This window comes from Halichoerus grypus, chromosome 11, assembly GCF_964656455.1.
Source record: "Halichoerus grypus chromosome 11, mHalGry1.hap1.1, whole genome shotgun sequence".
Lineage (NCBI taxonomy): Eukaryota > Metazoa > Chordata > Mammalia > Carnivora > Phocidae > Halichoerus > Halichoerus grypus.
The window spans coordinates 96,538,448-96,566,268 of NC_135722.1; the positions used below are offsets into that span (position 1 = coordinate 96,538,448).

The following is a 27,821-nucleotide window of genomic DNA, read 5'->3' on the forward strand; positions in this document are numbered from 1 at the left end:
GTCCCCGTCCTGCCACCTACCGGTCCACTTCTTGTCGCGCTCCACCCCCTCCGAGCCCGCGCGCTTTTCCTCCACGTGCTTCTCTGTATATACCGGTCGCCTGGGAGACCCCGGCCGGGCGGGGCTCTCCTGACGCCACAATAGGAACAAGCCAATAGCCGTGACGCGTCTCAGTGACGCGAGACGCGCGGCGTGGCTTTGCCGGCCAGGGCGCAATGAGGCGGCTGCCCGCTGGGTGGCGCCGATTTCCCGGGGAGGTCCTTACCGGGCCCCCGGCGGAGGTGGGGGAGAGGCGGGCAGGAGCCGAGGCCAGGGAGCCCTCTGCGTCAGCTGCTGCTCACCGCGCCGCGCCAGTACCAGCCCGGACTCACCCGCAGCTCCATGCTTGTGCCCGGCTCCGCTCGCCCATCCTCGGAGAAGAGGCAGGTACGTGCCACCTGTCGGAGACTAGGGAGGAGGGATGCGGAGGTCAGCGGCCGTTGTTGGCTCAGAAAGTGAGGTGTCAACGACAGCCTGGATAGAATGGGCACCAGACATGTAGAGCGAGCGCCAACTGTGCGGAGGAGCTCCAGCTGTGGGTGCCAGTTGGGGGGGGGGGGCGCTGCCAGCTGACAGCCCAGGGTGCCAGGAAGAGCCATCTGTGCGCTGATCAGTGTGTTCTAAGGAAATGCTGCTTGAGCAGGTCCGCGTCTCTGCGCCCTGTGCGGTATATGGCCTAAGAGTGACGCCTGGACACTGACAACCCCTTCCCCACGTGTGCGTCTGGTTCACTTCGCCCTGTTAAAGCTCCCGGGGGCTGTCTCTGGTCAGTTTGCCAAAGGGGTGGGGGTGGGGGTAGGGCAGCAGTTAAGTGGAAGGGGAGATTTTCCACCAATCCCAAACCCGAAGGAGGCACCTTTGAAATTCTCACCAATCCCAAACCAGAAGCAGGCACGCGGTGCTCCAAGGCGAGTAACTTCTACTTAACAGGCACGGCAAGCCCTTGGCCAGCCCATTCTAGCTGTCCTCTGAGGAGTGAATGTCTGCCTCCCAATCCGGCTGCTTTTAGAATGGGGCTGAGCTGGAGATCGTGGTGATGTTCACTTCCCCAGGCACGGGCATGAGAAGGTTCCCCCAAGTCCAACCCTGTAAAGTGGAGGAAAGGAGAGCTGGTTGGGCTGGGGTTGGGGCATCCCCCACTCCTCTGATACTGTAGATGCACGCCAAACTAGAGTCGGAATGAGGACTGGAATGAGGGCCCGGGACGAGGGCGTCCTCTGAAGTGCATCACCGGGACCCAAGCTGAGTCAGTAGCTTCTGCTGAGACTGGGTGGAGGCACCATCCTGGGTACTCCCAGTCCTCAGGGAGAGCCATCGAGAAACAGGAAACACAGACTGGGAGCCGACAAGAGCACCAAGGCCCAAGAGGTTAAGAATCCTGCTCCGTCCTCCTGTGAGCCTGCCCAGCCCAGCTCTGTGGCCTTGGAATCCTGAGCACTCCGACAGGTAGAGTGGAACAACCCCAGAGCAGCTTTCTCCTGGTAGCCTCGGGCAGCTGGGCTTGCTATATTTTGCTAGGCAAAGGGGGAAGGAGCCAAAATAGGCCTGGCCCTTCTCCACTGGATGGGCTGGACATCTGGGAATATAGCAAGAGTCATTTGCCCTCGCCAGTTATGGGACAGAAAACCATGGGGCTGTTGTCTGGCATTAGAACAGAGCACTCCCAAGGGGTGGCCAGAGGCCCTATTCTCCCTAGGAAGGTTTCCGTGGTAGGTGCTACTACAAATACTGCCACTAATTAGAATAATGAGTGGAAGTATTCAGTATAATCATTATTGTCATTTATTGAACTTTTACCGTGTGCCAGGAAATTTACAAATATTATGTTATTTAATCCTCACAACTATGAGGTATAGCATTATTATACTTTTTACTCCTGTTTTACAGATTAAATCACTAAGGTTCAGACGGCTTACATGACTTGCCCACTGTCTCAGAGCCAATAAAAGGGAAAGAACTGGACTACAAGCCCAGGCGTAAGGGTCCATTAGAAAAGAGTTTGGACTGAACACCTGAGGGCTGGTCCCACCTGCCTCTCACCACCTGTGCGCCCCCGGATCTCTAGGTCTACTCCACCTCGAAAGGGAGGATTTGGACTAGCACTGAGGCTTCCTCCTCATCTCTCCATTGCACCCCCATCCCTCTATCCTCTTTCCACTTGTCTCCCCTTGGATCCCCCTTCTGTTCCACCTCAGAATGTCCCCCTTCAGAGAGCCCTCGCACCATCTCCTCTCCTGGCACTGGCCCATCAGGGCAGCACCTCGAGGGAGGGCCTGCCACTGCCCCTTTAATTCTCCCCGGGCTTGGAATGCAAGTGAGTTGAGCTAGCCATCTCTGTGAGGTCAGATAAGATACTATATATATCGGAGTCGGTAACCTGAGCTCCGGATTACCCAGCCCCAGTCAGACTCCAGCCTCTGGGCTCTCCACCGCGCTCCCTGCCTCTCTGGGGAAGGAGAAGCCCCCAGATCCTGTCCAGTGCCCCCGGACACAGGTCAGTAGCTGCCCCTGTACTATGTGAGCTTCATGTGGCCCTGTCCAGACAGCCCAGTGTGTTTGGGGGAGCATGTGATAGGCTACCCAACTGGGCCTGGAGGGTGCTTGGGGCAAGACCGACTGCGAAGGCTCAGAGGAGGCAGGCAGGGGCAGCAAGGACAGAGGAAAGACAAGCCCTGGAGGAAATGGAGGGAGACTGGGACTCTCCCCTGGGGTGGCAGCACCAGGAGAGCTCCCAACAGAGGTGATGAGGAAAGAGAATTTAAGGATACCAATAGCGCCTGTAGGCCCATTCCTTTCCCTTTCCTTGGAAGTGCAGAGATGGCCACCCCCTTCAAATCCGAAATCAAGAAGCGTGCTATAGAGATTCTACCCTGGGCCCACCCTCTACTCCACCAGTCAGGATCTTGCCCTCATCTCCAATCTCTCTCATCCCTTCCTCCCTCTCCCAGCCCTTGGGCAACTACTAGGAGCAAGAGAGACAGAGATGGACCCAAATTCTCTTGAAAGGTCCCTTTCCAAGGCATGCAAGAGGATTAGGCACTAAACTGGTAGGCCGCTGGGTGCAAGCCTCTGAGAGACAGAGCTGCTAGTGATAGGCTGGAGGGGAGGGGGCAGACTGAGGCTGCCGGGGACTAAGAGGTATCCACAGAGATCCTGGAACATGCAAGCACAAACAGCCCCCACCTGAGTCCTCCGCCCAACCCGCATCCACCACACCTGCCAGGACATCCCTCAACCTAGGAGTTGATGCTTGTGCCCAGACATTGCCCAGGCAGATAGGAGTGAGGGTCAGAGAGTGTCAATGAAGGGAGACAGGACCCCTCTCTTAGCAATCTTTATCTTTCAAGGTCAGCACATCAGCAGTGCCTCATTCCGAGGGTGTTAGCAAGTGGCTTTGGGAAGCTCTGAGGTCACCACTGTGGAGGTTCCCAAGCACCTGGCGGGACTGGCTGGGACTCCCCACTCACCTGGCCTGGACACCTGGGTAGGAGGGAAGGACTGATCTCTGTTGAGGCACACCTCTGAAACCCAGCTAGGGGCTTTCTATCCAGCCAGTAGTAAGGCCACAGAAGCCGGCATGCCTTCACCCCAGAAAGCAGAGTGGATCCGGGCAGAGAGGGGCCATGAAGGCTGCTGGGATGTGGGGCATTACCCATCCCCTACCCTGGGGGCCAGGAGTGCCTGAGATTCCTGGGGAGCCAGTCCCTCCCCTGGCTGGGCAGGTTAGGGAGCCCTTCACGTGAGCAACAGGAAATGACAGTTGCTGACGCACAGGGGGTTGGCTGCCCCAAGGAGACAGGGCTCATTTTAACCCCTGACTCATCTAGCCTGGGGACCTTGGGGAGTGGGCCAAGCTGCAGCAAGAGTAGGAGGCTGGGGGCCATGTCCATAACCAGGCCTCGGGCCAAGAGCCCTGGCTGGCGCTAAATGCCGGTGCCCGGGAAACACTCGGGAGCTCGGCGCTGCGGGTGCAGCGGAGGCCTCCTGGACCATCTCTTGGCCGATCAGAACTGTACTGACGCTCAGGTTGCACTTGGCTTCGCTTTCATTTGCCCGCAGTGGAAACTCGAAGGGCCGCCTCCTCCGGGAGTCTGTACCTGCCGCGCCGTGGCCTAGACAGTGGATGCCTGCGTCCTCCGGGCCCCGTGCCACAGGTCCTACCCCGTGCCAGCTCAGGGAGAGGCCAGGGAAGTGTGAGGTGGGGGGCGCTGGCTTCAGGGCGGCTGCTAGCGGGGCAGAGCACAGGTGCCAGTCCCACGCTGCCACTGCTCACGCGTGTGACCTTGGGAAATCCACGTCACTTCCGCCAACGCTGATGTCCTCATCCGCAAGTGGGCATAAGGATGGCACCCACTGCTGAGGGCGATCGTGAGGATTAGCACATTGGTACGTGGTGTCCCAAAAGTCTTCGTGCAGTTTCAAACTTCAGGAACTTCAGAAATAGGAAAGCTAAATGCTTCATTTAAAAGTTTCTTTATTTCATTCCTTGTCTATTTGTTGAATTTCAAATAAAAATACTAACTTCGATTTAATGTAAATCATTAAACCTTCACACGATGCTTCTTAAGTTTAAATTCTTTCTCCGAAAGAATTAAAACCTAAAACTGCGCGGAGGCTCTGGGGACGCCGGGCAGGAAGTGCACTTAGAGGAGCACCGGGCGGGCAGGCGATGCTCCAGGGAAGGCTGCGTGACCCGCGAGGAGCTGCGGGTGAAGCGCTCAGCACGGTGCCCAGTCTGGAGGTGTTCGGTGCCTGCTGGCCGGTCATGGTCGCTGGGCTCACATGTCCTTTCAGGAAGCTGAGCAGGGAATGCAGCTGCACCTCCCAAGAGGGGGAAACTGAGCAAAGTGAGGGGGAGCTCTGGCAGAGCAGGGAAGAGCGGAGGCGCCCGGGGAAGAGATGACATGAAGGAGGAGCTTGGCAGGTGGAGTGCCCCTGCTGTCCGAGGTGGCGGGCACCTGGGGAGGAGTTGCCTAGAGCCACATGCCTATACTTGCCAGCTCTGGGTAAACAGCAAAAGGAGACGGGCAGCAGGGGCCCCACGCCCGGCAGAGAGGGAGACGGGGGATCCCAGCCAATCGGCTCACCTCCCACTGCCCCATGAAAGGGCCATTCAGTCCAGGCCGTTCCTGTGGTAACGAGGAGACTCAGAGCCATGTGAGTGCCCGTCCTGTCCCTGTCTTGCGCAGCAAGGCTACAGCCTGGGCCCAGCCTGCTCTCCCACCCGTGGTGTGTTCTGCGGTCTCCAGGGACAGCCATGCCAGGTAATGCCAAGGGGCACCAACCCAAGCTGTCTCGGCTCACCTGGAAGGTGTTGACACTTTTCTCAAGAGTGAAACTAGGAGTTAGGAGAGGGGATAGGCATGCTAAAGGCCTCAGCCCCAGTAGGGACCCTCTGCCCGGACAGGGGAACCCTAAGCCCAGTGTCAGCACTGAAAGGCAGCTGCCAGGGAGCTCTTGGTGATGGCATGACCCCCCCAGGGCTGCTGTGGCAAGGTGGGGATGGGGGGTGGTCTGCCACTTGCCTGCCAGATTGGAGCAGACAGGAGAGCGGGGATTTAGGAGGCCTCCTGGGAGCCAAGGTGTGACTCCACCTCCAGCCCCAACCCTTCCCCAGGAATACTTGCAGGCCTTCCCAGGGCTGTCTGTCCCTGTCCCTTGTACCTTGTTTGGCCCCAGCACTTCTGCGTCATTAGCGGGGCCAGGAGAGGTCATGAGTTTGGGGCACTGCCTACAGAATACCAATTCCCTGGGAGCCTTAGTGTGGGGGAGGGGGAGTGAGAGCCATGGGGAGGAGGCATGAGCTCATGCCCGGGGAGGGGGGGGCAGGCCATATCTGATTGGCTGCCCGGTGTCCCAGAGCCCAGTTCCTGAGACCTGGAGTCTCTTTTACTTTGAATTATTGATGGAGTTTCTCCAAAGCGAAATAGAGCAGGAGTCGTCCCGCACCCCCGTCCCGGTGCCTCTGTCTGTGTCTCCCCTGGCTTCCCTCAGCCTTCACGCTCTCTCTTCTCTGTACCCCAGAAAGCCCAGCAGATGGAAGGAGAGCTGTGGTCCCCCTCCAGTTACTTTTTCCTAGAAAGGAGTGGGAGCTCTGCTGGAGGTGGAAGCACAGTGGGGAAGGGCATGTATACGAAGATGGGGGTCCCCAGGCCAGATGGGAAAAGTGTAAATGTAGACCAGGCCTTTCTGAGCCAGCCCACACTGAAAACTGCTGCTGGTCTCTGGCAGGGTCTATAAGTTCTGTTCTGGGATCCATATGGAGGTTGCCACCTGCTGATCTCCCACCCCTGCACCTATCCCACGCCCTGCATGGACTGAGTTTCTGGGGCTCTCTGCCAAGCCATCAGCATTTGGGGCTTGGCACCAGCTCCTCTCTGCCCAAATGGGCGGGGCTGCCAGGCTGGGGCAGGCTGTGGGCTGCCCGAGCCAGTGTCTGCAGCATGGCTAGATTCTGCCCACCGCCTGCTCATCCACACATCTCACTGAGGGATGCAAGGGAAGCCTGGCACCCTGGGCTGAGGTGAGAAGCCGGCCAGGCTGAGAGACGGCCAGCCCTGACATTATTACAGGCCTATGAAGGAGGGGCCCAGAGCCTGGCAGGGGTTGGGGGAAGAGATGATAATCACTGTCAGAGTTGAGGGCTTCCACATGTTATTATCTCATTTATTCCTCGCAACAACCCTGTGAGGTAGGAACCGTAATGATGATGATTATACTCATTGTACAGGTGAGGAGACTGGGGCTCGGAGGGGCTGAATGACTAGTGCAAAATCACCCAGCTAGCCAGTCATGGGGCAAGCCAAAACCAGCCCTGTACCACTACTCTGAGGTTCCTGGAGGGCCCTGCCCTGTCCCCCCACCCCCGCAGGAGCCCCCAAGAACCCCTGATGTCCTCAAAGAAAGGGTCCTGATCCTACTTGTTCCTCCTCCAAAGCACCTTTGCCTGCCCCCCCAGCTCCATTTTAGATGAAGCCTCACACTTAGAGTGATGGGGAGGACTCTGGTGGTCCCCAAGTGAGCCTAAACTTGATGGGGAGGGGTGAATCAAGGTCCAGTAGGAAGAGCACTGGACTAGAAACCTGAAAGACCTGAATTCCAATCTTGGCTCTGCTAGTTGTGACCTTGGGCAAATCAGTGTCGCTGTTCCCATCTGTACAACGGAGATGTTAAAACAGATGACTCTTGGGTGCCTGGGTGGCTCAGTCGTCAGGTCATGATCCTCAGCAGGGAGTCTGATTCTTCCTCTCCCTCGGCCCCTCCCCCTCCACTCGTACTCTGTCTCTCGCTTTCTCTCTCTCTCAAATAAACAAATAATCTTAAAAAAAAAAAAAAAACACAGATGACTCTTTAGGACCCTTACAACTCCTCAGTTCAGAGATTTCTGTGTGCCTTCACCAGACCCACCCCAGCTGCAGCAGCTGGGTGAGGGGACAGGGAGTACTGCCTGTAGTGAAGGATTTTAGCCTCTAGGGGGCCCCCTTTGCACAAGTCATCACCATGAGCTGGTTGACTTGGATGTTGGTAGAGGAACCCCTGGGAGGCCACAGGACCCCAACTCCACATAGAACACGTGAGTTAGATCCATAAAGAGGGTAGTTTCTGCCACACGAAGATTCCCCACCACAGCAGGTGACCGTGTCCAGGGAAGAACTGTGGGATTAGATCTGGAGACTGAGGTCAAGTCCACTTTCTACCACATGCTCACTCACCACCGCCTCTCCTAGCCCCCACTGCTTCCTCTCCTGAGCCTCCTTTTCCTCACCAGGGATCTGACCAAATGATCCTCGGGCCATTCCAGCTCAGACAATGTATGATTCCAAAAAGATTCCTGCCCCTCCTTTCAGCAGAAAGAATTAAGACTTAATTCTTAAAATGTCCAGCATTTTCAATCCAGAGATTGAGGGCGGTAGCACCTCCCCCGAAAGCTGAAGAGAGGAAGCAGATGAGACCTGGGCTGGAATACTATGGGTCACCTGGAGGGCTGCTGAGGGAGGGCAGCCCCCACTCTCATGTCGGGGGCTTTGCAAGGGGGCACTCGGAGCAACCTGATGACTGACGGCCCTGTGTGGTTTGTAAAAGCCGGCTCACGTCTCGTGCTCTCACTCAGGTGTGAATACACGGGTGCGTGTGTGTGTACACACGTGCACAGGTGTGCTTCTCAGCGGTGGGCCAGCCTCTCGTGGAAATGGACCGTGTGGTCTCTGGGTGAGATCTATGGTCCCCGCCAGCTGGGGATGAAGAGCACATATGGGGGCACCTGAAAGCTGGCAGGGCCCTCTGACAACTGTTTTCCTTGCCTTTCAGCCCATGAGGCTCCCAGTCCCCACTGAGTGCCGCCCTGAAGGATGTCCCAGCTCTCCTCCACCCTGAAGCGCTACACAGAATCGGCCCGCTACACGGAGGCCCCTTATGCCAAATCGGGCTATGGCACCTACACTCCCTCTTCCTACGGGGCCAACCTGGCTGCCTCCTTCCTGGAGAAGGAGAAGCTTGGTTTTAAGCCAGGCCCCCCAACCAGCTTCCTCACCCGTCCCCGTACCTATGGTCCCTCCTCCATCCTGGACTATGACAGGGGCCGCCCCCTGTTGAGACCTGACATCATCGGGGGCGGTAAACGGGCCGAGAGTCAGACTAGGGGCACTGAGCGGCCTTCAGGGAGTGGACTCAGCGGGGGCAGCGGATTCCCTTATGGAGTGACCAACAACTCCCTCAGCTACCTGCCTGTGACTGCCCGCGAGCAGGGTGGAACCCTGGCCCAAAAGAAGTCGAACAGTCAATCAGACCTGGCCCGGGATTTCTCCAGCCTCCGGACCTCCGATAGCTACCGGATAGACCCTGGGAACCTGGGCCGCAGCCCCCTGCTGGCCCGCACACGCAAGGAGCTCTGTGCCCTGCAGGGGCTCTACCAGGCAGCCAGCCGCTCCGAGTACCTGGCCGACTACCTGGAGAACTATGGCCGAAAGGGCAGTGCGCCTCAGGTGCCCACGCAGGCCCCTCCCTCACGAGTCCCCGAAGTCCTCAGCCCCACCTACCGACCCAGTGGCCGTTACAGTCTGTGGGAGAAGAGCAAGGGCCAGGCCCCTGGGTCCAGCCGCTCCAGCTCCCCAGGGAGAGAGACCATGGTGAGTTTGCCCCTTGGGGACCCGGTGATGGGCTGGGGAGGCAGCAGATGATGTAGAAGACCCAGATTGAGGGAAGGACTCCCCATCTGACTGATGATCGAAGGCAAAGGTCTCCTTCCCAGACCTCATGACGGCTGCTCCTGCAGCCCTAGCAGGAGAGGTCATCTCAGCATGTCTGGTACCCTTGTGGCTCGGTGCCTTGTTCAGGGGCCTTCCCACTCTCCCTAGGAAACCCATTTCACGACCCATGCACTGGACGCCGATCCAGCAGTGCTCCCGGAAATGGTCGGCTACCCCCACATACACTGCAGTGCTCACCCTCCGCTTTGCCACCCAGCATGCCAGGGTCTCCCGCAGGCCCTGCACCATCCTGGACTGAATGCTGAGGCCCCCAAACCGCCAGTGCTCCCTGTGGTAAGAGAGGCCTCCCTGCTCTGGTTGCATCTCTCCTCCTGCTCAGGCTTTTACTTCCCAGCCTGGGGACCTGGCTTACCATCCACGCATAAGACATCAGCGGGACAGGGACTCCCCTCTGATGGGCACCAGTCCCGGCTCAGGACCAGGATGTCTGGACGGCAGTGCTTTTCATGTGTCTTTGGGGAAAATGCTGGAGACATTTTTGTCTAAGGCTTTAGACAATCCCATACCTCTGTATTCCAGTCCTGCCTGGACTAGAATGAGGGAAGAGGCTGTGCCAGGGACAGTAAGGGCTCGCTTGCATCTAATCTGTGAACACACCTCTCTGGGGCACTGACTACATTCTGCCTTTTCTTTAGTTATTGGTGTACCCATCAGGTGGGAAGTTCTCAGAGGATAAGAAAGAAATCACATCTCTAGATGCCTCCCCATGTGCCTAGCACTGCGCAGAGCTCAGCTAATCTACTGATTGCACGATGGGTGGGTGGGTGGATGGATGGACGGATGGACAGATGGACGGATGGATGGATGGATGGATGGATGGATGGATAGGTGGATGGGTGGATGGGTGGGTGGGTGGATGGATGGATGGATGGACGGATGGATGGATAGGTGGGTAGGTGGGTGGGTGGATGGGTGGATGGATGGATGGATGGATGGATGGATGGATGGATAGATGGATAGGTGGATAGGTGGGTGGGTGGATGGATGGATAGGTGGATGGATGGATAGGTGGGTGGGTGGATGGATGGATGGATGGATAGGTGGATGGGTGGGTGGATGGATGGATGGATGGATAGGTGGATGGATGGATAGGTAGGTGGGTGGGTGGGTGGATGGATGGATAGGTGGATGGATGGATAGGTGGGTGGGTGGATGGATGGATAGGTAGATGGATGGATAGGTGGGTGGGTGGATGGATAGATGGATGGATGGATGGATGGATGGATGGATGGATGGATAGGTGGATGGATGTATAGGTGAGTGGGTGGATGGACGGATGGATGGATGGATGGATGGATAGGTGGATGGGTGGATGGATGGATGGATGGATGGACGGATGGATAGGTGGATGGATGGATAGGTGTGGGTGGATAGGTGTGGGTGGATGGATGGATGGATGGATGGATGGATAGATGGATGAATAAGTGGATAGGTGGGTGGGTGGATGGATGGATGGATAGGTGGGTGGGTGGCTGGATGCATGGATGGATGGATAGGTGGATGGGTGGGTGGATGGATGGATGGATGGATAGGTGGGTGGATGGATGGATAGGTGGATGGATGGATAGGTGGGTGGGTGGATGGATGGATAGGTAGATGGATGGATAGGTGGGTGGGTGGATGGATAGATGGATGGATGGATGGATGGATAGGTGGATGGATGGATAGGTGGGTGGGTGGATGGATGGATAGGTGGGTGGGTGGATGGATGGATGGATGGATGGATGGCTGGATGGATGGATAGGTGGATGGACGGATGGATGGATGGATGGATAGGTGGGTGGTTAGATGGATGGATAGATGGGCAGGCAGATAAACAAGCCAATGGGCAGGACAGCTGGGTGTTGTGTTTCCTTCATTATCTTATGTACCAGTCCCCTACTTCTAGGACAGGTGCCTTTTGGAAATAATAGCTGTGCCATAGCAAGAAAGAAATGCTGCTTAGTGGACTTGTCCAGATAAATGGAGCAGGGGTGCAAGATAGGCACAGGGCTTTGGGTCATAGATCTTTAAGCTTGTCATAACTAAAGGGCTTGAGGGGACAACTTTGATAACATTACCTAGAGAGTCTTGGCCTTGCTGGGCTGTCTGTGAAGGGCCATGGGTGACACAAAAGTTGGTGCCTCCCAGAGCATTCAGAACCTGACAGGGCATGGCCGGCTACGTTGGAGGGCTGGTGTGGAAGACAAGTGGGGGACAAGAGACCTGGCCTGGGAGAAGTATGTACTCTCAGAGGGACATGTGGTTGGACTGGAGCATGATTCACTTAGATGTGGCTGGTGTGGCTCATCTCAGCGGCAATCAGAAAGCAGCTCTTAGTGGATGGGTCCTAAAGGCCTCTGGGAGGCTCCCTCCCTTTGCTCAGAAGAGAAAAGTTCTTTACGGTACACAGTGTTCCTTAAAGTAAAGTCTGCAGGAATCACCTGCAGGGCTTAATCATTCAGGGGCCTGGGCCCCACCCAGATCCCCTGAATCAAACTCTCTAGGAATACGCCCTGGAATCTGTCCTTCTTATAAGCTCTTCAGGTAACCTTTACGCATGCTGAGGTTTGAAAACCTGCTCTCCACAGACTAAACTGCAGACCCACGCTCAGCCCCAATCATGAGAGCAGGGTCTTCCCCTTTATGGGGGGTCAAACTCCATTGGCACTCTGCCTCTTTCTCACACAGACGTATCTCAACCCTCCCTCCCTGGAGTCTGCTGCCTTCCCCCTCCTCCCCCACAGGGGACACCTCAGCCCCTCCTCTACCTCCAGGGCCAGATGAGGAGAGTTTTGAGAGAGGACCTCAGAGGGGTGGCAGATTGCCCTGAGGCAAACTCAGCCACCCTAACATCCCTCCTTCCCATCCAGAAATAGCGCACAGCACACTTAAGTAGCTAGGAACACCCTACGGTGCAGTGTCTCCCCCTAAGCTCACACTCCAGAAGACACTGCCAGGGGGCAAGGCCCCTCGTGGATCAGACCCTGGTACAGCCTCACGCCCCTCCTCACCGCTCTCAGCCTTACTTCCTGCTGCCGACTCCATCTCCTGAGGGGAGAACAACCCTGCCCATGGGGCCTGCACCACTTCTTTCTAAAAGTGGGTCCAGTGCCTTTTCAGATCTCCATTTGGGGATCTAAACTTCACATTCATTCATTTCGGGGCTCAGCTTACCAGCAGTGCCACCTCAGAGAAGTTGCTTAACTTCTGAACCTGTTTCCTCGATAAAATGAGCGTCCATAGTTCCCACTTCATAGATCATTGTGAGGAATCAAAGGTTGTACGGCACATAGTAGGTGCTCGATAAATGTTAGTCCTCCTTGTACCCTTCTAGGTGCTTCTGCGGGGGCAAGAAAGATGCAAGCCATGGTCCCTGCCCTCAGTGCACTCACAATTTACTTGGGGAAATAAGTTCTTATAATAGTTGTGATAGGAGGCAGCCCCAGGTGTCGTTAGGGGTCATAGGTGGTGGGAAAGGGAGGGGTCACCTAAGGCTGGAAGGAACAGGTTGCCTCTTTAACCTTAGACACCTCTCATCTGAGCTCTGTTTCCTCATCCATAAAAGGGATGGGTCGTACCTGCCCTGCCTACCTCACAGGCTGTCATGAGACTCAAAGCAAACAGTGGACGTGAAGGAATCTGAAACCTATAAAATGCTATGGAAGAGTTGGTAGAAAAGGAGAAGACAGAAAAGGGGCATTTGGCAGCTGAGTGGAGCGGGGAGGGGACCACCCTTGTATCATGTGGCAGGGTCCAGCGTGATCTGACTCCTCTGGGGTCCCCTGGGGTGGCCCTGGCCCCAGGGGCTCTCTGGGTAGCCGACTTGAACTACAGTTGACATTCACAAAGGAAAGTCAAAAGCAGGCCCCAAACAGGGAGTAGAACAGTTCTAACCAGGCTCATTCCCCTCATTTATAGCAACAGCCAACATGAACTTAGAATATTACAGACTCAGCTGAGCGTAAGTAAAGGACTGTTACAGGGGGGACGTGAATTCTGAAACCACCCCCCATGCTTGCATAAGCACCAACAAAACACCAGTCTATGGGGGGGTGCAGCTCAGCCTAGGATAATGAGGGCTGCCCCAGGCTCCACCTTCTGTTTAAAATGCAGACAGATTGAAGGGGAGGGACTGATAATTCAGAACTGGCAAAAAAAAAAAAAAAAAAGCTTTCACTTCCTGCCCCCCCCCGCCCCCCCGCCCCATTCATCACCTGTGGGGACTCCAAGCCAGGCCAGGTGGGTTGGCCCTGCGGAAAGCCAGGAGCCCAAGCACCCAGCCTGGTTATGGCCCCCCTCCGCCCCACCTGTCCTGTTCCCTGGGCCTATGGAAGGACAAGCTGTTCCCACTGAGCCCTGCCAGGGCTGTGCTTTAAGCCCTACAGTCCATCTTAATCCTCCTGCGCTCCACCCCTCCAACTGCTCCCTCCCCAGCCCTGGCATTCTGCCTGCAGCCTCAGCCCTGCCCTCACACCAGCCCTGCCCTGCCCTGCCCAGGCCACCCTCCGCTCTCCCCCAAGAAACGCTGGGGTTGGCCCAGGGCCCTCCAGAGCACAGTCATCAAGCCGAGAACCTACTGCTCAGACGCAAAACCAGGGAGTGAGGCTCAGAGCCTGCCGGCCTATTCTCCCCATGCGGCCTCTTCCAACCCTTGCCCTCTGCTCTGAAACCTGTTGCTAGGAGCAAAAGGTCTGGGAACCTAGAGTACCTGGGTCCTATTTGCCAAGGGGCTGCTGACTCATCTCCCGAAGCCTTGGGTTCCCAGCTGTTCAGTGACAGGGAGATTATATAAGCGGAGGTCATGTGATTTTACTCTTGGGTGGGACTTTGAACTTAACTGCTGCCTTGCAGTGAGCAGGGGTTACTCCAAAGAGAACAAGTTGAAGGCGGCAGGAACTGTCCTAGAGGTCCCAGGTGACAAGTGGAGAAGTGTGACCTTCCTCTCTCCTCCCCTGCCTTCTCTGTTTATTCAGCCACGCTGAAGTGCATCCCCGCTGTCTTGTTTGTCCAGCTTAGCAGCCTGAGACCCTGGGGATGCCCTCACCCACTCAGCCGCCCTGAGGAAGATAAACTTCCTGAGGGCCTGAATCTCTGTTGACAGCATGGGAAGGTCGCTCAGAGGAGACCTTAAGCCAAAGGGTCCCTTGGCCAGGACCAGTACTAGCTGCTGAGAAAGGACAGGCGGTCTGGGCTTATGTTTAGAGTCAGCAAGGCACCCATGGTCTCCATCCCTTGAAGATAGGCTATGTGCTGTGACCTGGTTGGGGGCTCCAGTGCTGCCTTACCCAGGTGCAGTTTCTCAGTCCGCGCCCAGCATCGTCCTCCCTGCCTTCTCCTCCACCCCTGCTCCAGGATGTCTTCATGAGGTAACATGGTGCTGGGGTGGGGCTCAGCAATGCAGAAGTTAATCCAAGCCCGGCAAAATGTTCCCTGCCCGTGGGGGAGCCGCTTCACTGACCAGCAGCTACAGAAATGAACATCATGTTCAGGGCCCGGAGCTGAACACGTGGCCCCCTGCACCCTCTCACCTCAATGGATAGGTAAAACTGGCACCCACACAGAAATAAAAGCAAGAGAGGGAAGTGTGTGGGCCTCTGGAGTCCAGCTGGTTCAGGTCAGCCTGCCGTAGGGCTCGAAAGAGTACAGAGCTTTTGGCCTCCTGGGGTCGGAGTGATGCAGGGAAGCAGAGGGTCCTCTGTCCCCAGGGGCACTTGTGGCCTGAAAGCCCAACCCCCAACAAGGACTCTGAGCCCCTACCAGTTCAATCAGTCAATCAAGCCACCAGTCTATCCACTTGTGAGGGTAATGACAGGTGCATGCTTTGCGGGGAAGCATTCGCCTGGGTCTGAGCAGTGTTTCCAAAACCCTTGAACCAAGCCACCACTGAGACCTGAGGAAGCCAGATACACTCTCAGTCCTGCCCTCACAGAGCTAACCCAGACTCTAATTTATTTATACTCCATCCATGCCAAAAAGGATTTGAGGTGAAGAAGATTTCTTAACCACAGGGAAGACAGGCCAAGCACAGATTCTGAGAAATGGCAGCCTCAGGCTGTAGGAATGAGTCCTGTTCAGATCAGCTCAGCATATTTGAGGCAGAGAGTCATGGAGCCTGAGCCAGATTCAGATCCCAGAAGACTACCTCCTTTCCCCATCCCACTTCAAGAAATGGCACTGAGGAGAAGGGGTGTCATGGGGGTTTGGCCAGTTGAGAAATGAGCCACAGTGCCTTGCTGGTTGTGTCCTACAGCAGTCAGACCCGCTCGACAAGACCGGACCCTAGATGAATTCTTTCCCCTCACCCCAGGCTTCTCAAAGAGCTCCCCTGCAGGTAGCTTTCCTCATCGGGGCCTCCCTGCTCCTAGGATGCGCCTAACCTTCTACCTCCCAGGAAAGAGGGAGTGAGCGTGCTAGGAGAATGCCAGGATGTCCTCGGGTGGGAGTACTCACATTGCTGGCCTAAGTCATGGGGCGGGAGGCCAAACGCTCCCGTGGGCAAGCAGCTGTTAAGACAGTGCTTACCACAGCACTCTTATTCAACGGGCAAATCCGGACGCACCCCACCCTGTGAGGCTCAGTGGCACTTCCAGGATACCCAACCAGAGCCGGGTCTGGCCCCCCACTTAGCGATGAGATCAACACCATTTTTTAAGCACCCACTAAGAGAACCCACAGCCCTGCCCCTGAGGAGCTTTCAGTGTGATGGCATAAGCCACACACGATCTAAGACCATTTACAGAAGCCTTAAAGACACTTATAAAACAAAAATAAACATATTAAGATAAATTAACACAGTGAAGGCAGAACGCCAGGAGACAGGGGGGTATGCAGTAATGGGGTGTTTCGAGCTGGATGGAGTTCTGTAGAGAGGGCTTGGTGGAAAACACAAGTTTTGAGCAGACTTTACAAGCAGGTAATTGGCAGGGAGCAGGAAGAGCATTCCAGAATCTTCTGGTAATCGTTAAAAGCACGGGTTTTGCTGTAAGACAGGTTGGGGTTCAAAGCCCCACACTGTCATTTATTAGCTTTGTGGTTCTGGCAAGTCATTTGGCCTCTCAGGACTTAAGGTCCTTCATCTAGAAAATAGAGATAATAGTTCCTACATCACTGTGTTAATTATGCAAGTTAACCGGGATAATCTATATAAAGCACTTAGCCAGTGCGTAGCATTTAGTAAGTACTTAATCAGTGGCAGTTTCGTCTTTTAAGTGAGAGAAGGCAAGTGCTGAAGCAGAGAAATAAGAGCAGGTTGGTTAGCAGCAGGGATCAGAGAAGAGCGAGGGTGATGACAATGAAAAGGGCCTGTGGACAGACAGCCTCACAGACAGAGCTACCTCAGCTTCTGGACTGGACGCAAGAGTCAGGTGCTCTAGGTGCTTGGGGGCAGAAGTGTGGTGTAACCAAATGCAGGTGTTGTTGCAGACACTGTGGGACTCACTAGAAAGGGTGTGCCTAGAAAGAGGGAAGCAGGGAGGAAAGCCTGGCGCAGTGCGTCGGGGATTTAATGGTCACAGAGTGAGGACAGGGACTGGGGAGCTCACCATCCTCACACCAGTGCCCTCACTGACCAGCAAGTAGAATGCCCTGCCGCTCCTGCCTCATGCCCACTCCATACATGTGTCCTGGACATATTCCCCATGTGGCTGCAGTCGTGTGTGCAGGGTGCGTGTACATGTGGCGATGAGCATGCCAAGAGGAACAGAAGGAGGCCACAGATGAGTAACAGCACACGCTGCTGCTTCTCAGAGTATTTTTAAATGCTAAAAATACTGGCTAAAAATAGCCGGCGGGCTCCAAACAAGATACTTTCTCTAGGCAGATTCTGTGTGGGTCCCTGATAGGTAAGGGGTGGGGGGGGAGCATCTGAAATAAAACGCAAAGATCTCTGCTCTTCAAGCATCGAAGCCCTCAGGGTCAGAGCAGTACGCTCGCCCCCAACCCAGCTGAGCACCTGCTTCCCCACCGCCGTGGTACTTTCTTCCCACCTCCCAAAACAAATCAAAATGTCAGATTCCGTGAGAGATGGAGCTGGGTAACTGGATAGAAGAAGCCAGAAAATGTTCTTCCCTGGGGCCAAATGGGACAGTGACCTCTTGTAACTTATAAAATAGGAGCACTGCCTCTCTTGATAATGGGACCAACTGGGACTGGGGAGAGATGGGCGGGGCGGGCTCAGTACCGACGCCAGGGAAATCCATGCTCCTAACCCAGGGGCCCATCGACCCTCGCGAGCTGTGTAGGTGTCGGGCTCCCAAAGGGCCTGAGTCCCCCCCGAACGACGTGCAAAAGTTTGTGCGCAAGTGCATTCCCCCCCTCCCCCGCCCCGAGGAGAGCACGGAACTTTCACCGGGTGCGCCAAATGCCCGGCAGCCCCCAAAAGTCAGGAACTGTAAGCGGCCCGGGGGGAAAGCTCACCGGGCTGACACGGTCCTGTGGGGGTCCTCCTGAGTCCCGATCCCGAGGCCGGCGCGGGGCTCGGCGCGCCCGTCCCGCCCTTCCCGGGGACGGCGGGTCTCGGCGGCGGCCGGGCCCGCGGGGTCAGCGGGCGGGGGGCGGCCCGGGCGGGGGGGGGGCCGAGCGCGGGAGGCGCGGGGGCGGGCGGGGCCTCGGCCGCGCTCGGTGCCGCGTGCGGGCCCCGGGGGCGGGGCCGGAACCCTCTGGCCCCGCCCCCCGGCGCTGACGTCGTGGGGCCCGAGGCGCCGGCGGGGCCGCCAGTCGCCGGAGCGCGAGAGCCGGGTGCCTGGGCTGTTGGCGGCGCGCGCCGGGGAGGTTGAGGCGGAGGAGCGCGCGGTCGGACGGCCGGAGCGGTATACTGCCGGGCGCCGCGGACGGTGTCTTGTGGCGGCCTCGCCGGCCTCAGCGTCCGGGCCGTGGCACCGCGCGGTCCTCCCCCGCGCCCCCTTTGCCAACGTTAGGCGTGGGGCCGAGCCCGCCGCCCGCCCCCCAGCATGCGCACCTCGTACACCGTGACCCTGCCCGAGGAGCCCCCGGCCTCCCCCTTTCCCGCCCTCGCCAAGGAGCTGCGGCCGCGCTCCCCGCTCTCCCCCTCCCTGCTGCTCTCCACCTTCGTGGGGCTCCTGCTCAACAAAGCCAAGGTACGCGGGGCCCCTTTCCGGGACCCCCACGCCGAGGGACTGGGCTTCCGCCTCCTCCCCCGGACGCCCCCACCCCCATCTGCCGCGCGCCCCCACCCCGACTGGGGGGGGGACCGATTCTTCCCAGCCCCCACCCCTCCTTTCCCAGGGTCTCCCGGCAAGGAATGCCCCCTCCCCAGGTGATCTCAGGCTTACTCGCGGCCCCCTCCCCTTGTTGAGGTCCCAGCCCCTGAGGTTCCCCCCTCCCCTCTTCCTCTCCCTCTTCGTGACCCGGGCACCAGGTGGCCCTTGGGCTCTTAATTCCTGGCACCTCTCAGGACAGGTGCAGGAAAGCGTAACCTTGACTAGTTCTCGCTGTGTGAGGGAGCCGGCAGCGCGCTGGACTCTGCGGGCGTGACTCCTCCAGGGCCAAAACCCAGCAAGAAGGGCTGGTGGGAAAGAGCCGCCCCCTCCTCACTGGTCCCAAAGGGCGCTCTTCCGAAGGGTTGGTAACGGGGGTCCTTTGACCCTGTGAAGGGCAGAGGAGTCGCAGACAGGTGAAAGAAGGCAGCTTCCCTTTCCTTTCCGGCCCTCCCCCAGTTGTGCTAAGTGGGCAGTGGATCCCTCAAATGAAGTACCACCCCAGGGTCATGCTGGGGCTGGAGGTTGGGCACTGCCCCCTTGGGGAAGGGAGAAGGCCAGAGCTTGACGGATCTTACGTAACAGGCTCCGGCTCCTGAGTTGGCAGTGCGTGCACTGCCCCGTGCCAGGGCCACACCAGGCTCCTTGGCCACAGCCAGGACCCCTGGCTGACCCTCATGGCACAGGTGAAGCAAGCAGGAAAGCCCTTTACGGGGGTCTTGAGTGTGAAGACCCAAACCTCAATCCGCCTTGCTTATATGACCCACCTCCTCAAACGCCTCCTCCCCATTAAGCCAGAGCGGGCTCTCCCTGAGCCCCCTGCTCCTTCACGGAGGGTGAATGCTGTCTGTTTACTAACCGTGGAGGTGGCATCGACTTTTTAGAACAGTGGTTGCCCCTAAGTCAAGGTTAGGTTTGCTGACGACTAATTTTAAGGAAGTTCTTGATCCAGACTCTTTCAAGCCTTTGCACATGCGCTCCACATAGCCGCAGGAGTCCTTTCCTTCTCTCCCTGTGAGAGGCTCGCTGTGTGGGGTCTCTCCCGACCTCTCCAGTTCTAGCCTCTCCCTGTTGGCCCTGAGGTAGGATTGTTTTCCCCATAAGAAAGGTCACTCCTGGGACATTTTGTTCCTCTCTGGAATGGAAAGTGCTGACTTTCCCTGGAGCTCCTGATTTCCTATTCATGGCAGAAGAATATCTGGCTGGGCATAGAACAGCCCTGCTCTCCCCTCCACTCCCACCCTCCGACTCCTCTCATCCAGCCGCCTTCTACACAGAGCGCTTAGAAATTGGCAAGTAGTTTTGAACTTAGGAAATTTTAGACAAAGGCAGAGCCACCCCCACCCCCTACAAAAAGAAAAACAAACAGAGGGTCCTGGCAAAACCTTAAAGGAGCCTTCCCCATCTCTCCACCTGCCGGGCCATTAGTAGAGTTAGATCCTCAAGAACAGTAACCATAGGTGGGGATGTGTTGTTCTTGACCCTTACTGTGCTGGGTCAGAGTTAAAAGTGTCAACACCATAGAAGTGCCTCGGTACAAAGGCGCCTCTAATTTTCCATTGCCCTGCCCCCATTAGGGCTGAGGGACTGTCTCAGCTGGAGGCCCACTTTGGTGCACATTGACATGATCACCAGGCTTTGCTTCTCCAGCCCTTTAGACAGATGTTGTCTGAGGCACAGGGGGTAAGAACTAACAAGCACCGCCAAAAATAGGAGTGAGGGTGGATCTTGGGGGAGGGGAGGACGGGCATCCTGTTGTGGACAGGCTTTAACATTTAGTTCCGAGTGGGCAACTCAGAGACTTCAGTGTTTTTGTTGGGCCCCAGGGGAGTCCTTCTCCAGGTTTACCTGAAAATGCTGATAAGGTCTTTGTCCAGGGAATTATCTCTGTTGTGGTCCTCTTACTGGAACATCAGGGTTTAGACTGTCAGAAAGGTAAGATTTAAATTTTGTGTTTGGGGCCATATACTGCTAGCACTGGCAGAGTTCAAGGATGCTTATGCCCACCTGCTGCCAATAAGCTTTGCTCGATAACTGCAGGTGGAAACCAGGTCTCTCTTTGGAGTATATTTCCTTTCCTACCTGTTAGTGTTAGACCTGATCACTGGCAAGAAGGGATCCTCTTACTTGTGGGATCAGCAGGGCAATTCCTGAGAAAAGCCCTCCTTCAGCCTGCCTCTCCCCACCCCACCCCCTTGAGCTGACAACCTCATGGGCTTTGAGCTGCTGACAGCCTCAGAGGCTGTCAGCACACGGCATGAGTAATTTTAGCTGAGTTATTTCAGGCTCCTGTTCTGATCAGGGTTGAGCTGGCCCCACGCATGCCCCAGTCAGTGTTGCTCCAGAGTTGCCGGCTCCCGGGTCCCCTCCCTGAGAGAGGGGGTGGCAGGCTCATCTGCACACTGTTTCTTTAACCCTTTGAGCCCGAAGGTTTTCTGACTCCTTGGAGGTAGGGCCAGAATTAGCCAAGAGACCTGGACCTAGCAGCTGTCTCGCTCCAACCCCCCTCACCAGCCTCCACAATAGGGACAAGAACAGGAGTGGCACCTTCAGCCAGGTGCTTACCTCTGCGTGGCCACAATCTGCGTGTCAGATGGGTTCCCAGCTAGGAACCAGTCAGGATGCTGAAACCTGAGCCAGGCGAGGAGGATTCTCGCGGGCTTTAATCAGCCTTTAGGAGATGAGCTCAGCTGAAAGGAATTCCACCTGTCTCCGACAATTCAGAATGGCAGGCCAACTTCAGTTTTCCCCAGCTGAAGATCTTTAACGCACTTCAGATGTTTTGTCATTGAACATTTCAAGCTCTCCTTGAAGTGCCCGTTACAACAGCTGCTTCATGTATTGGACATCTAGGGGTAGAAAAGTGGGTCATTTGAGATAGTGCCCGGATGTGGGACCCGGCGTTCCCTGTAGCCAGGAATCAAATACACGAATTCCTAGGCTCTAGTTCTAATCTCCAGCCTCCAGTATGGCAGAGAATGAAGAGGCATGTACAGATCGGGGGAAAACACATGTCAACAAAAGAAAGGAAAGCCCTGAAGAATATTTGTGTTGTGTGTTGAAGAGAGAATAACGTGTGTGCCTGGTGCTCCTGGCTCCAGCTAGCAGATAGTTGCAGGAGCGAGCCTAGCACAGGCCCAGCCTCTTCGCCTTCAGCCTCATATGCCATGTGTTCTTTGCTTACAGAATTCTAAGAGCGCCCAGGGTCTGGCTGGTCTTCGAAACCTTGGGAACACGGTGAGCTCTTCCCAGCCCACTTCTTTCCTAAGGCCACCTCCTACTGTCCCAATGGACGTCTGACCAGAAGTTCCCTCCTGGCTCCTGCTGACTCCCTATCCTCTAGAGGCCAGTTGATACCTGCCCATCCTGGCTGGTGGGTTTTACAGAATGGCTGGCGCTCTGCCTCTCTCCCGGCCCCCAGCAGGAAGCACTACTAAAGGGGAGTTGCCCTCTTCACTGTCAGCTACTTTCCTGGATCCTTCTCCTGAAGGACATCCATCACTTCCCACCCACTTCTGTCCAGCTCACCCACACCTGTTTGTACACCTCCACAGTCAATAACCGGTTACGTCACCTGTGCGGGCAGCGGGAATTGGCCTCATGACACCCCTTTCCCTTATAAGAAGAGGAACTTGAGGCTGTGGGAGCGTTCATTTCTGGGGTAGATGAACCAGAGGGCCTCTGGTACTAGGTAAGCGGACCTGCCAGACCGGGCTCTGTCTTATGGAGTGGATGATCTCTTGCAGTGCTTCATGAACTCCATTCTGCAGTGCCTGAGCAACACCCGGGAGCTGAGGGATTATTGCCTGCAGAGGCTCTTCATGCGGGATCTCAGCCACAGCAGCAATGCACACACCGCCCTCATGGAAGGTGAGGGGTCCGACCCCGGACACTTGCTCCGCACCACTCTTGGCCATATTAGTAGCTGGGTGTTATATGTATCCCTCCTACTTTTCTCCCTTTGGCTTCGTTTTGGTGGAATTCTAGTTTGAATTTCTTACAGAAAATGTCTCACCTGTCCTCCATGCCCCCTCTCTACCCTCTCCTTCCAATAGAGTTTGCAAAACTAATCCAGACCATATGGACTTCATCCCCCAATGATGTGGTGAGCCCATCTGAGTTCAAGACCCAGATCCAGAGATATGCGCCACGCTTCGTTGGCTATAAGTAAGAGCCTTGCAGATGTGTCCTCCCTGGGGTGGGTGCCGGCCACAGCAGGTTGGTTCTTGGAATGAGAGGTATTGCTCACTCTCTTTCCTTTGGACTCAGTCAGCAAGATGCTCAGGAGTTTCTTCGCTTTCTTCTGGATGGGCTCCACAATGAGGTGAACCGAGTGACAGTGAGGCCCAAGTCCAACCCTGAGAACCTCGATCATCTTCCGTAAGAGGAGAATGCTGTGGGTTTTTGGCTGGGAGAATGAACTTGAGTTTTTGGCTGACTTCTTTGGGGGTAATAATTTGGAGAGAATTTTAAATATTAAGGAGTTAGACTGATGCACCCGTAAACTTCTCATGGCATGAGCTCTGACCTGGTTGTCTCCCTCTCTCTGGTTCCTAGTGATGATGAGAAAGGACGACAGATGTGGAGGAAATATCTAGAACGGGAAGACAGTCGGATTGGGGGTAAGCGCATGAATGGGAGGAAGGCCTGCTTTCCCTGTTAACTGCTTTTGCCTGAGCAGAGCATGAGTGTGAAAAGCCCTAAGAGTCCTCCTTTCAGGGGACCCTCCTCCTGTCCGGTGGCCCAGGGACAGAGACAGGAGCGCTGAGGAGGCACACAGCCCAGAGAAGACGTGTGCTCCTTCTCCAGGTTTAAGCTCCGCTGTCCCATCTCTTCTGCAGATCTCTTCGTTGGACAGCTAAAGAGCTCCCTGACGTGTACGGACTGTGGTTACTGCTCTACAGTCTTTGACCCCTTCTGGGACCTCTCACTGCCCATCGCTAAGGTATGTGCCCCTGTTGCCCCACGTTAGAAGCGCCCCCTCTTACCTTCTCGTGTCGTCGATCTCTGTGACTTTTACTCTTTGTCTCTGCCAGCGAGGTTATCCTGAGGTAACTTTAATGGACTGCATGAGGCTCTTCACCAAAGAGGATGTGCTTGATGGCGATGAAAAGCCAGTAAGTCCCCCTTCCATGGGATCAGGAGCACACATCCAAGAGCCCACTCTGGGAAAGACCTGTCACCAGCAGATGCAGCCAACGAGTTACTGGACTTGGCCCGCTGACTTCTCCCCCAAGTCCTCTGTAGCTCTGTTTGTCGTGTCTTGCAGACATGCTGTCGCTGCCGAGCCAGAAAACGATGTATAAAGAAGTTCTCCATCCAGAGGTTCCCAAAGATCTTGGTGCTCCGTATCCTTACCATCCACCATGGCAAGGGCTTGCCTTTAGGTAGTGACTGATGACAAGGGGCTGAACGGAGGGCCAACAGAGTAGGAAAAAGGAAACTTGGTAGACTTTCCTTTCCCCGTTTGCTCTTTTGCTTCTGAGAAGCACTTCACCCTCTTAGGACTCAGTCCCCTTTACTTTGACTACCCTCGCCACCCTCTCTTGTCCTTGACTCACGTCAACCCCAGATCTGAAGCGGTTCTCAGAATCCAGGATACGAACCAGCAAGCTCACAACATTTGTGAATTTCCCGCTAAGAGACCTGGACTTGAGAGAATTTGCCTCAGAAAACACCAGTGAGTATTTTCAGCTGGGAGGGCAGAAACAAAGCACAGGTGCCTAAAATCCAGATGAGAGGCCAAGAGGTAGAAGGAAGCTACTGAAGAGCAAGTTATTAAAATCAGAAATAGAGGCAGGAAGGAGAGGGAGGGTGGGGCAAGGAATGCTTTGGGGGCCTGAAACCTTGTACTTCCTCCTCAGACCACGCTGTTTACAACCTGTACGCTGTGTCCAATCACTCTGGAACCACCATGGGCGGCCATTATACGGCCTACTGCCGGAGTCCAGTGACAGGCGAATGGCACACTTTCAATGACTCCAGGTGAGACAGAGCTCTCAGGCAGGGCTCCTGGCTGCCAGACACCTGTACTTCACCCACCTGTGTGGCTTCCACTTTGGATAGAAGTCGGAGCCAAAAGGCCGTGTAATACGTCCGAGTCTACTGCCCCTTTGCAGAATTTCTAGAAGACAGCAAAAGAGGTTGGCTTCAGGGACACCTAGGGAGAGGAGCGATGGGCCCTCACGGTCCGTCAGCCACTCCGTGTGTGTCCCGGTGGCCCCCTCTCCAGGGCTCTGACATCCCTCCACCCCTCTCTCCGCAGCGTCACACCCATGTCGTCCAGCCAAGTGCGCACCAGCGACGCCTATCTGCTCTTCTACGAATTGGCCAGTCCACCCTCCCGCATGTAGCAGCGAGGAGCTACATCCCTTTCTCCCTTCCCCGTGGTGGCCCCACACCCTAAGTTTTTTTTTTTTTAAGACAAAAAAAAAATCTGACAAATAAGAGAAAAATAAAGTAAACTAAAGCTGCCGAGCAGGAGTTGCTGCAGCCTGGTCAGGGTCTGGAGCAGGGAGCCGGGAGCTCCTGAGCCACACCTGGCGCGGAGATCGACAGGACACAGAGCCTGGAGCCAGCACAGTGCCCCCTCGGCTTCTCTTGTTTTTATTTTTAAGCTTGTGGTTTTTTTCCTGTGTGTAATAAACAACGGCGGTCTGTGGGGAGAAGATCCTGGTCCACTTGCTGCCCTTCCAGCCCCCAGTTCCTCCCGAGAAGACAGCGCCCTCTGGAGCCTGCTGGGAGGATCGCTGCCTGGAAGCACCGGCGCCCGAACCTGGCACCTGTCTTCACCTGGACCCTGCTCACCGGTCCAGAAGCAAGAGAAACACCCATGAGCCAAGAGCCCTCTTAACGCTGCTAACTCCAGGGGGACAGACAAGGGGACGACTTTGAAAAAAGCTGATTTTGGTTTTTAGAAACCCAACTTTTTTTTTTTTTTTTTTTAATTACCATAACTAAAGTTTTCAGACTGGAGATGCTCTCCTTCACACCTCTTCACAGCTGGGACGTTGTGCTGGTCGGTTTTTTTTGTTTTTTTTTTTTTTTCTTCAGGTACAGCTTTTCTAATGCTAGCCCCCAGTGGTGCTAGGTGGGTGTTGGCCAGGCCCCAAGCACAGCCACAGTAGACCCGGGATCTAACAAGTTTTGGGGTTTTTTTGTTTTTTGTTTTTTAATGTTTTGGATGGAATCTAGTTGCCTCCAAGAATTGTGCCTTATAGCATTTGGGGACCAGGGGGTAACTGCCCCTCCCTGAAATACCCTCAGCCTGTTCCCTTTTCCCCAGTGCCATGTTCAACCCTGCTGGGGGAGATGGGGGTCATACCCTTAGCCCCTGGCTCGGTTTGCATTGCAGTGAGGTGGAGCGGAGAGTAGGTAGAAGGAGATTTCTTCTGGTAGTGTATCAAGTTTTTCCTGCCCACTTCCTCTAAGCCACCCCTGGTCTACTCCCCCCAGCTGTTTGAAGGATAGCACAAGCCCCTTATCCCTAGAGTTTCTCTCACCTTTAATTTATTCCCTTTTAACGTGCTTTACCTTCGTGCCCCCACCCCTTCTCAGAGCCTCCTAGACATAGGCCCTTTGGACCGAGTTTCTCAGGGATGCCCATGCCGCCCCTCAGCCCTTCTTGGCATCAGTCTTCAGTCCTACCCCGGGAGCTGGAGCCTGGGTGTTTGGGGACATCTTGCCTCAGCTGTACCATTCTTTCCCACGGGCGTGATTTTGCCCTGAGTAGTTGGACAAAACTCGGTGCTTCACAGAGAGTAAAGCTGTTCAGCACCAAGGCACAGAGCTCTGTGCATCCACACGGCTGGACCCAGCTTGTGCCCCTTGGAGCCTGAAGCTTTCCAATGCTCCCAGAAGGAGGCATCAGAGAAAGACGCCCCAAGTTTAACTGGCCTGACCCCCTTCCCCAGGGAAGCCCTGTGAACCTGAGCCAAAGGGCTGATGTGCACTTGTTTACTGTGTAAGCAAGAGTAGAAGAATGTCTGATGTCCAGTGGAAACTTGTACAGAATAAATAATAGCTTTGAGAAGTTGGTAAGTGACGGCATCTTGATTTGGGAAGGGTCTGCCCCCAGGAAGCACTCTGAGCAGATTAGTCGCCACGTATTTTTACTGCTTCGACTGGACCGTGAATTTCAAGTACTCGAACATGTTGCCCACTGTTTAGTCTAAATTTTTCAACTCTATAAAACTGAACTAGCACACATTTTGAATGCTCGATTCATCTGGATTCACCAGTTAACAGGTTGCCACACTTGTCTCCAGATACTTGGGGGCAAAACACGTAGGGGTGAGGGGTCACTACCATCTCTAACTACTTCAGCATGCGTCTCCCACGTAAGCCCAACACCGTCTTCACCCGTAAGAAATGCGTAGCCCGCAGACGCTTCTTTACGTGGACTCGTGGTTCCCGTGACACTTGGGTGCCCGTACAGACCTAGGACAAGCTCCAGCAGAGACTGGCCATAACCAGGTTTGCTCTCGGAGCAGAGGGGCTGGACCAGGACATGGAATCAAGACTTGGCCCTTGATAAACGGGAGACTTCAACTTGCCCTATGAATACCTAGAAAGAGCCGCTTTGATGTTAAAGGTCTTGTTCTCCAAAGTGCTTTTCTCAAGGTTTAAACAAACTTAACCCTTTAAAGAGATTGCCTCTGCGGCACTCGGGGACTTGTCTCCTTTGGTTTTATCTTCTAGCCCTTAGTACTGTTCAGACTTCCCCTTTCTGCCACTGATTTTATTTATTTAAATATTTTTTAGTTTGTTCATCTGAGACAGCTAGTGAGTGAGAGCATGAGCAGGGGGGAGCGGCAGAGGGAGAGGCTGAAGCAGGCTTCCGGCAGAGCAGGGAGCCTGATGCGGGATTTGATCCCAGGACCCTGGGATCATGACCTGAGCCGAAGGCAGACGCTTAACCAACTGAGCCACCCAGGCGTCCCTCTGCCACTGATTCTAGAACTCTGGAAGCTGAAGCCTCCTCCAGTTGAACTTAGAGTATTCTGTCGGGACTTTTCCTAGCTGCCTCCCTGCTCCAGACACTGGAAAATCAAGGCCTGTCTATTCCATCTTTGCTGAGACAGCAGTGCTTGCTGTCGAACTCACATCACGGGATGAGACAGTGGTGGGAGCATTGCTTCTGGGCATTTCCCAGAAGTGGGGAAAACAGTGACTCAAACCCTAGGATTTCTCCCTGGCCTGCCCTGGAAGCAGCCTGACCCAGGGCAAGATTTTCAATGCAGATGATTTCCCCCCCAAACCACAGGTCAACAGGATGGTCTTCAAAATGGAAACAGGCTTCTAGCAAAGTGGACGGGTG

At 55.5% G+C, this 27,821-nt stretch overlaps 1 protein-coding gene and 1 long non-coding RNA gene across 16 annotated transcripts in view; one reads left to right on the forward strand and one right to left on the reverse strand.

Moving 5' to 3' along the window:
* Positions 1-21,658, reverse strand: part of LOC118521786 (uncharacterized) — a 248,140-nt gene extending 226,482 nt beyond the window's left edge. For 7 of the 12 annotated variants that reach the window (XR_013442582.1, XR_013442580.1, XR_013442576.1 and 4 more), the window contains exons 1-3: positions 17,703-17,812; positions 896-1,125; positions 21-447 (exon numbers count right to left, since the gene is read on the reverse strand). This is a non-coding gene — a long non-coding RNA (uncharacterized LOC118521786). Of the gene's footprint in view, positions 1-20; positions 448-895; positions 1,126-13,995; positions 14,062-17,702; positions 17,813-21,067 lie in introns of those variants that run through there. The other 5 variants (XR_013442579.1, XR_013442575.1, XR_013442583.1 and 2 more) reach the window with 5 other exon arrangements.
* On the forward strand, positions 303-26,534 carry USP2 (ubiquitin specific peptidase 2). Of its 4 annotated transcripts, none has more exons than XM_036090797.2 (13): positions 303-426; positions 8,347-9,164; positions 21,689-21,739; positions 22,249-22,372; positions 22,558-22,669; positions 22,772-22,882; positions 23,060-23,124; positions 23,344-23,447; positions 23,539-23,619; positions 23,772-23,850; positions 24,075-24,182; positions 24,367-24,487; positions 24,768-26,534. In XM_036090797.2, the coding sequence occupies exons 2-13, from the start codon at positions 8,388-8,390 to the stop codon at positions 24,853-24,855; spliced, it is 1,821 nt and encodes a 606-aa protein (XP_035946690.1). In that variant the 5' UTR covers positions 303-426; positions 8,347-8,387; the 3' UTR covers positions 24,856-26,534. The 4 variants fall into 4 exon arrangements, with proteins under 4 accessions (XP_035946690.1, XP_077914996.1, XP_035946689.1 ...); XM_078058870.1 differs by lacking the exon at positions 303-426 and adding an exon at positions 1,122-1,485; XM_036090796.2 differs by lacking the exon at positions 303-426 and adding an exon at positions 5,186-5,303.
* Positions 26,535-27,821: the final 1,287 nt, after the last annotated feature.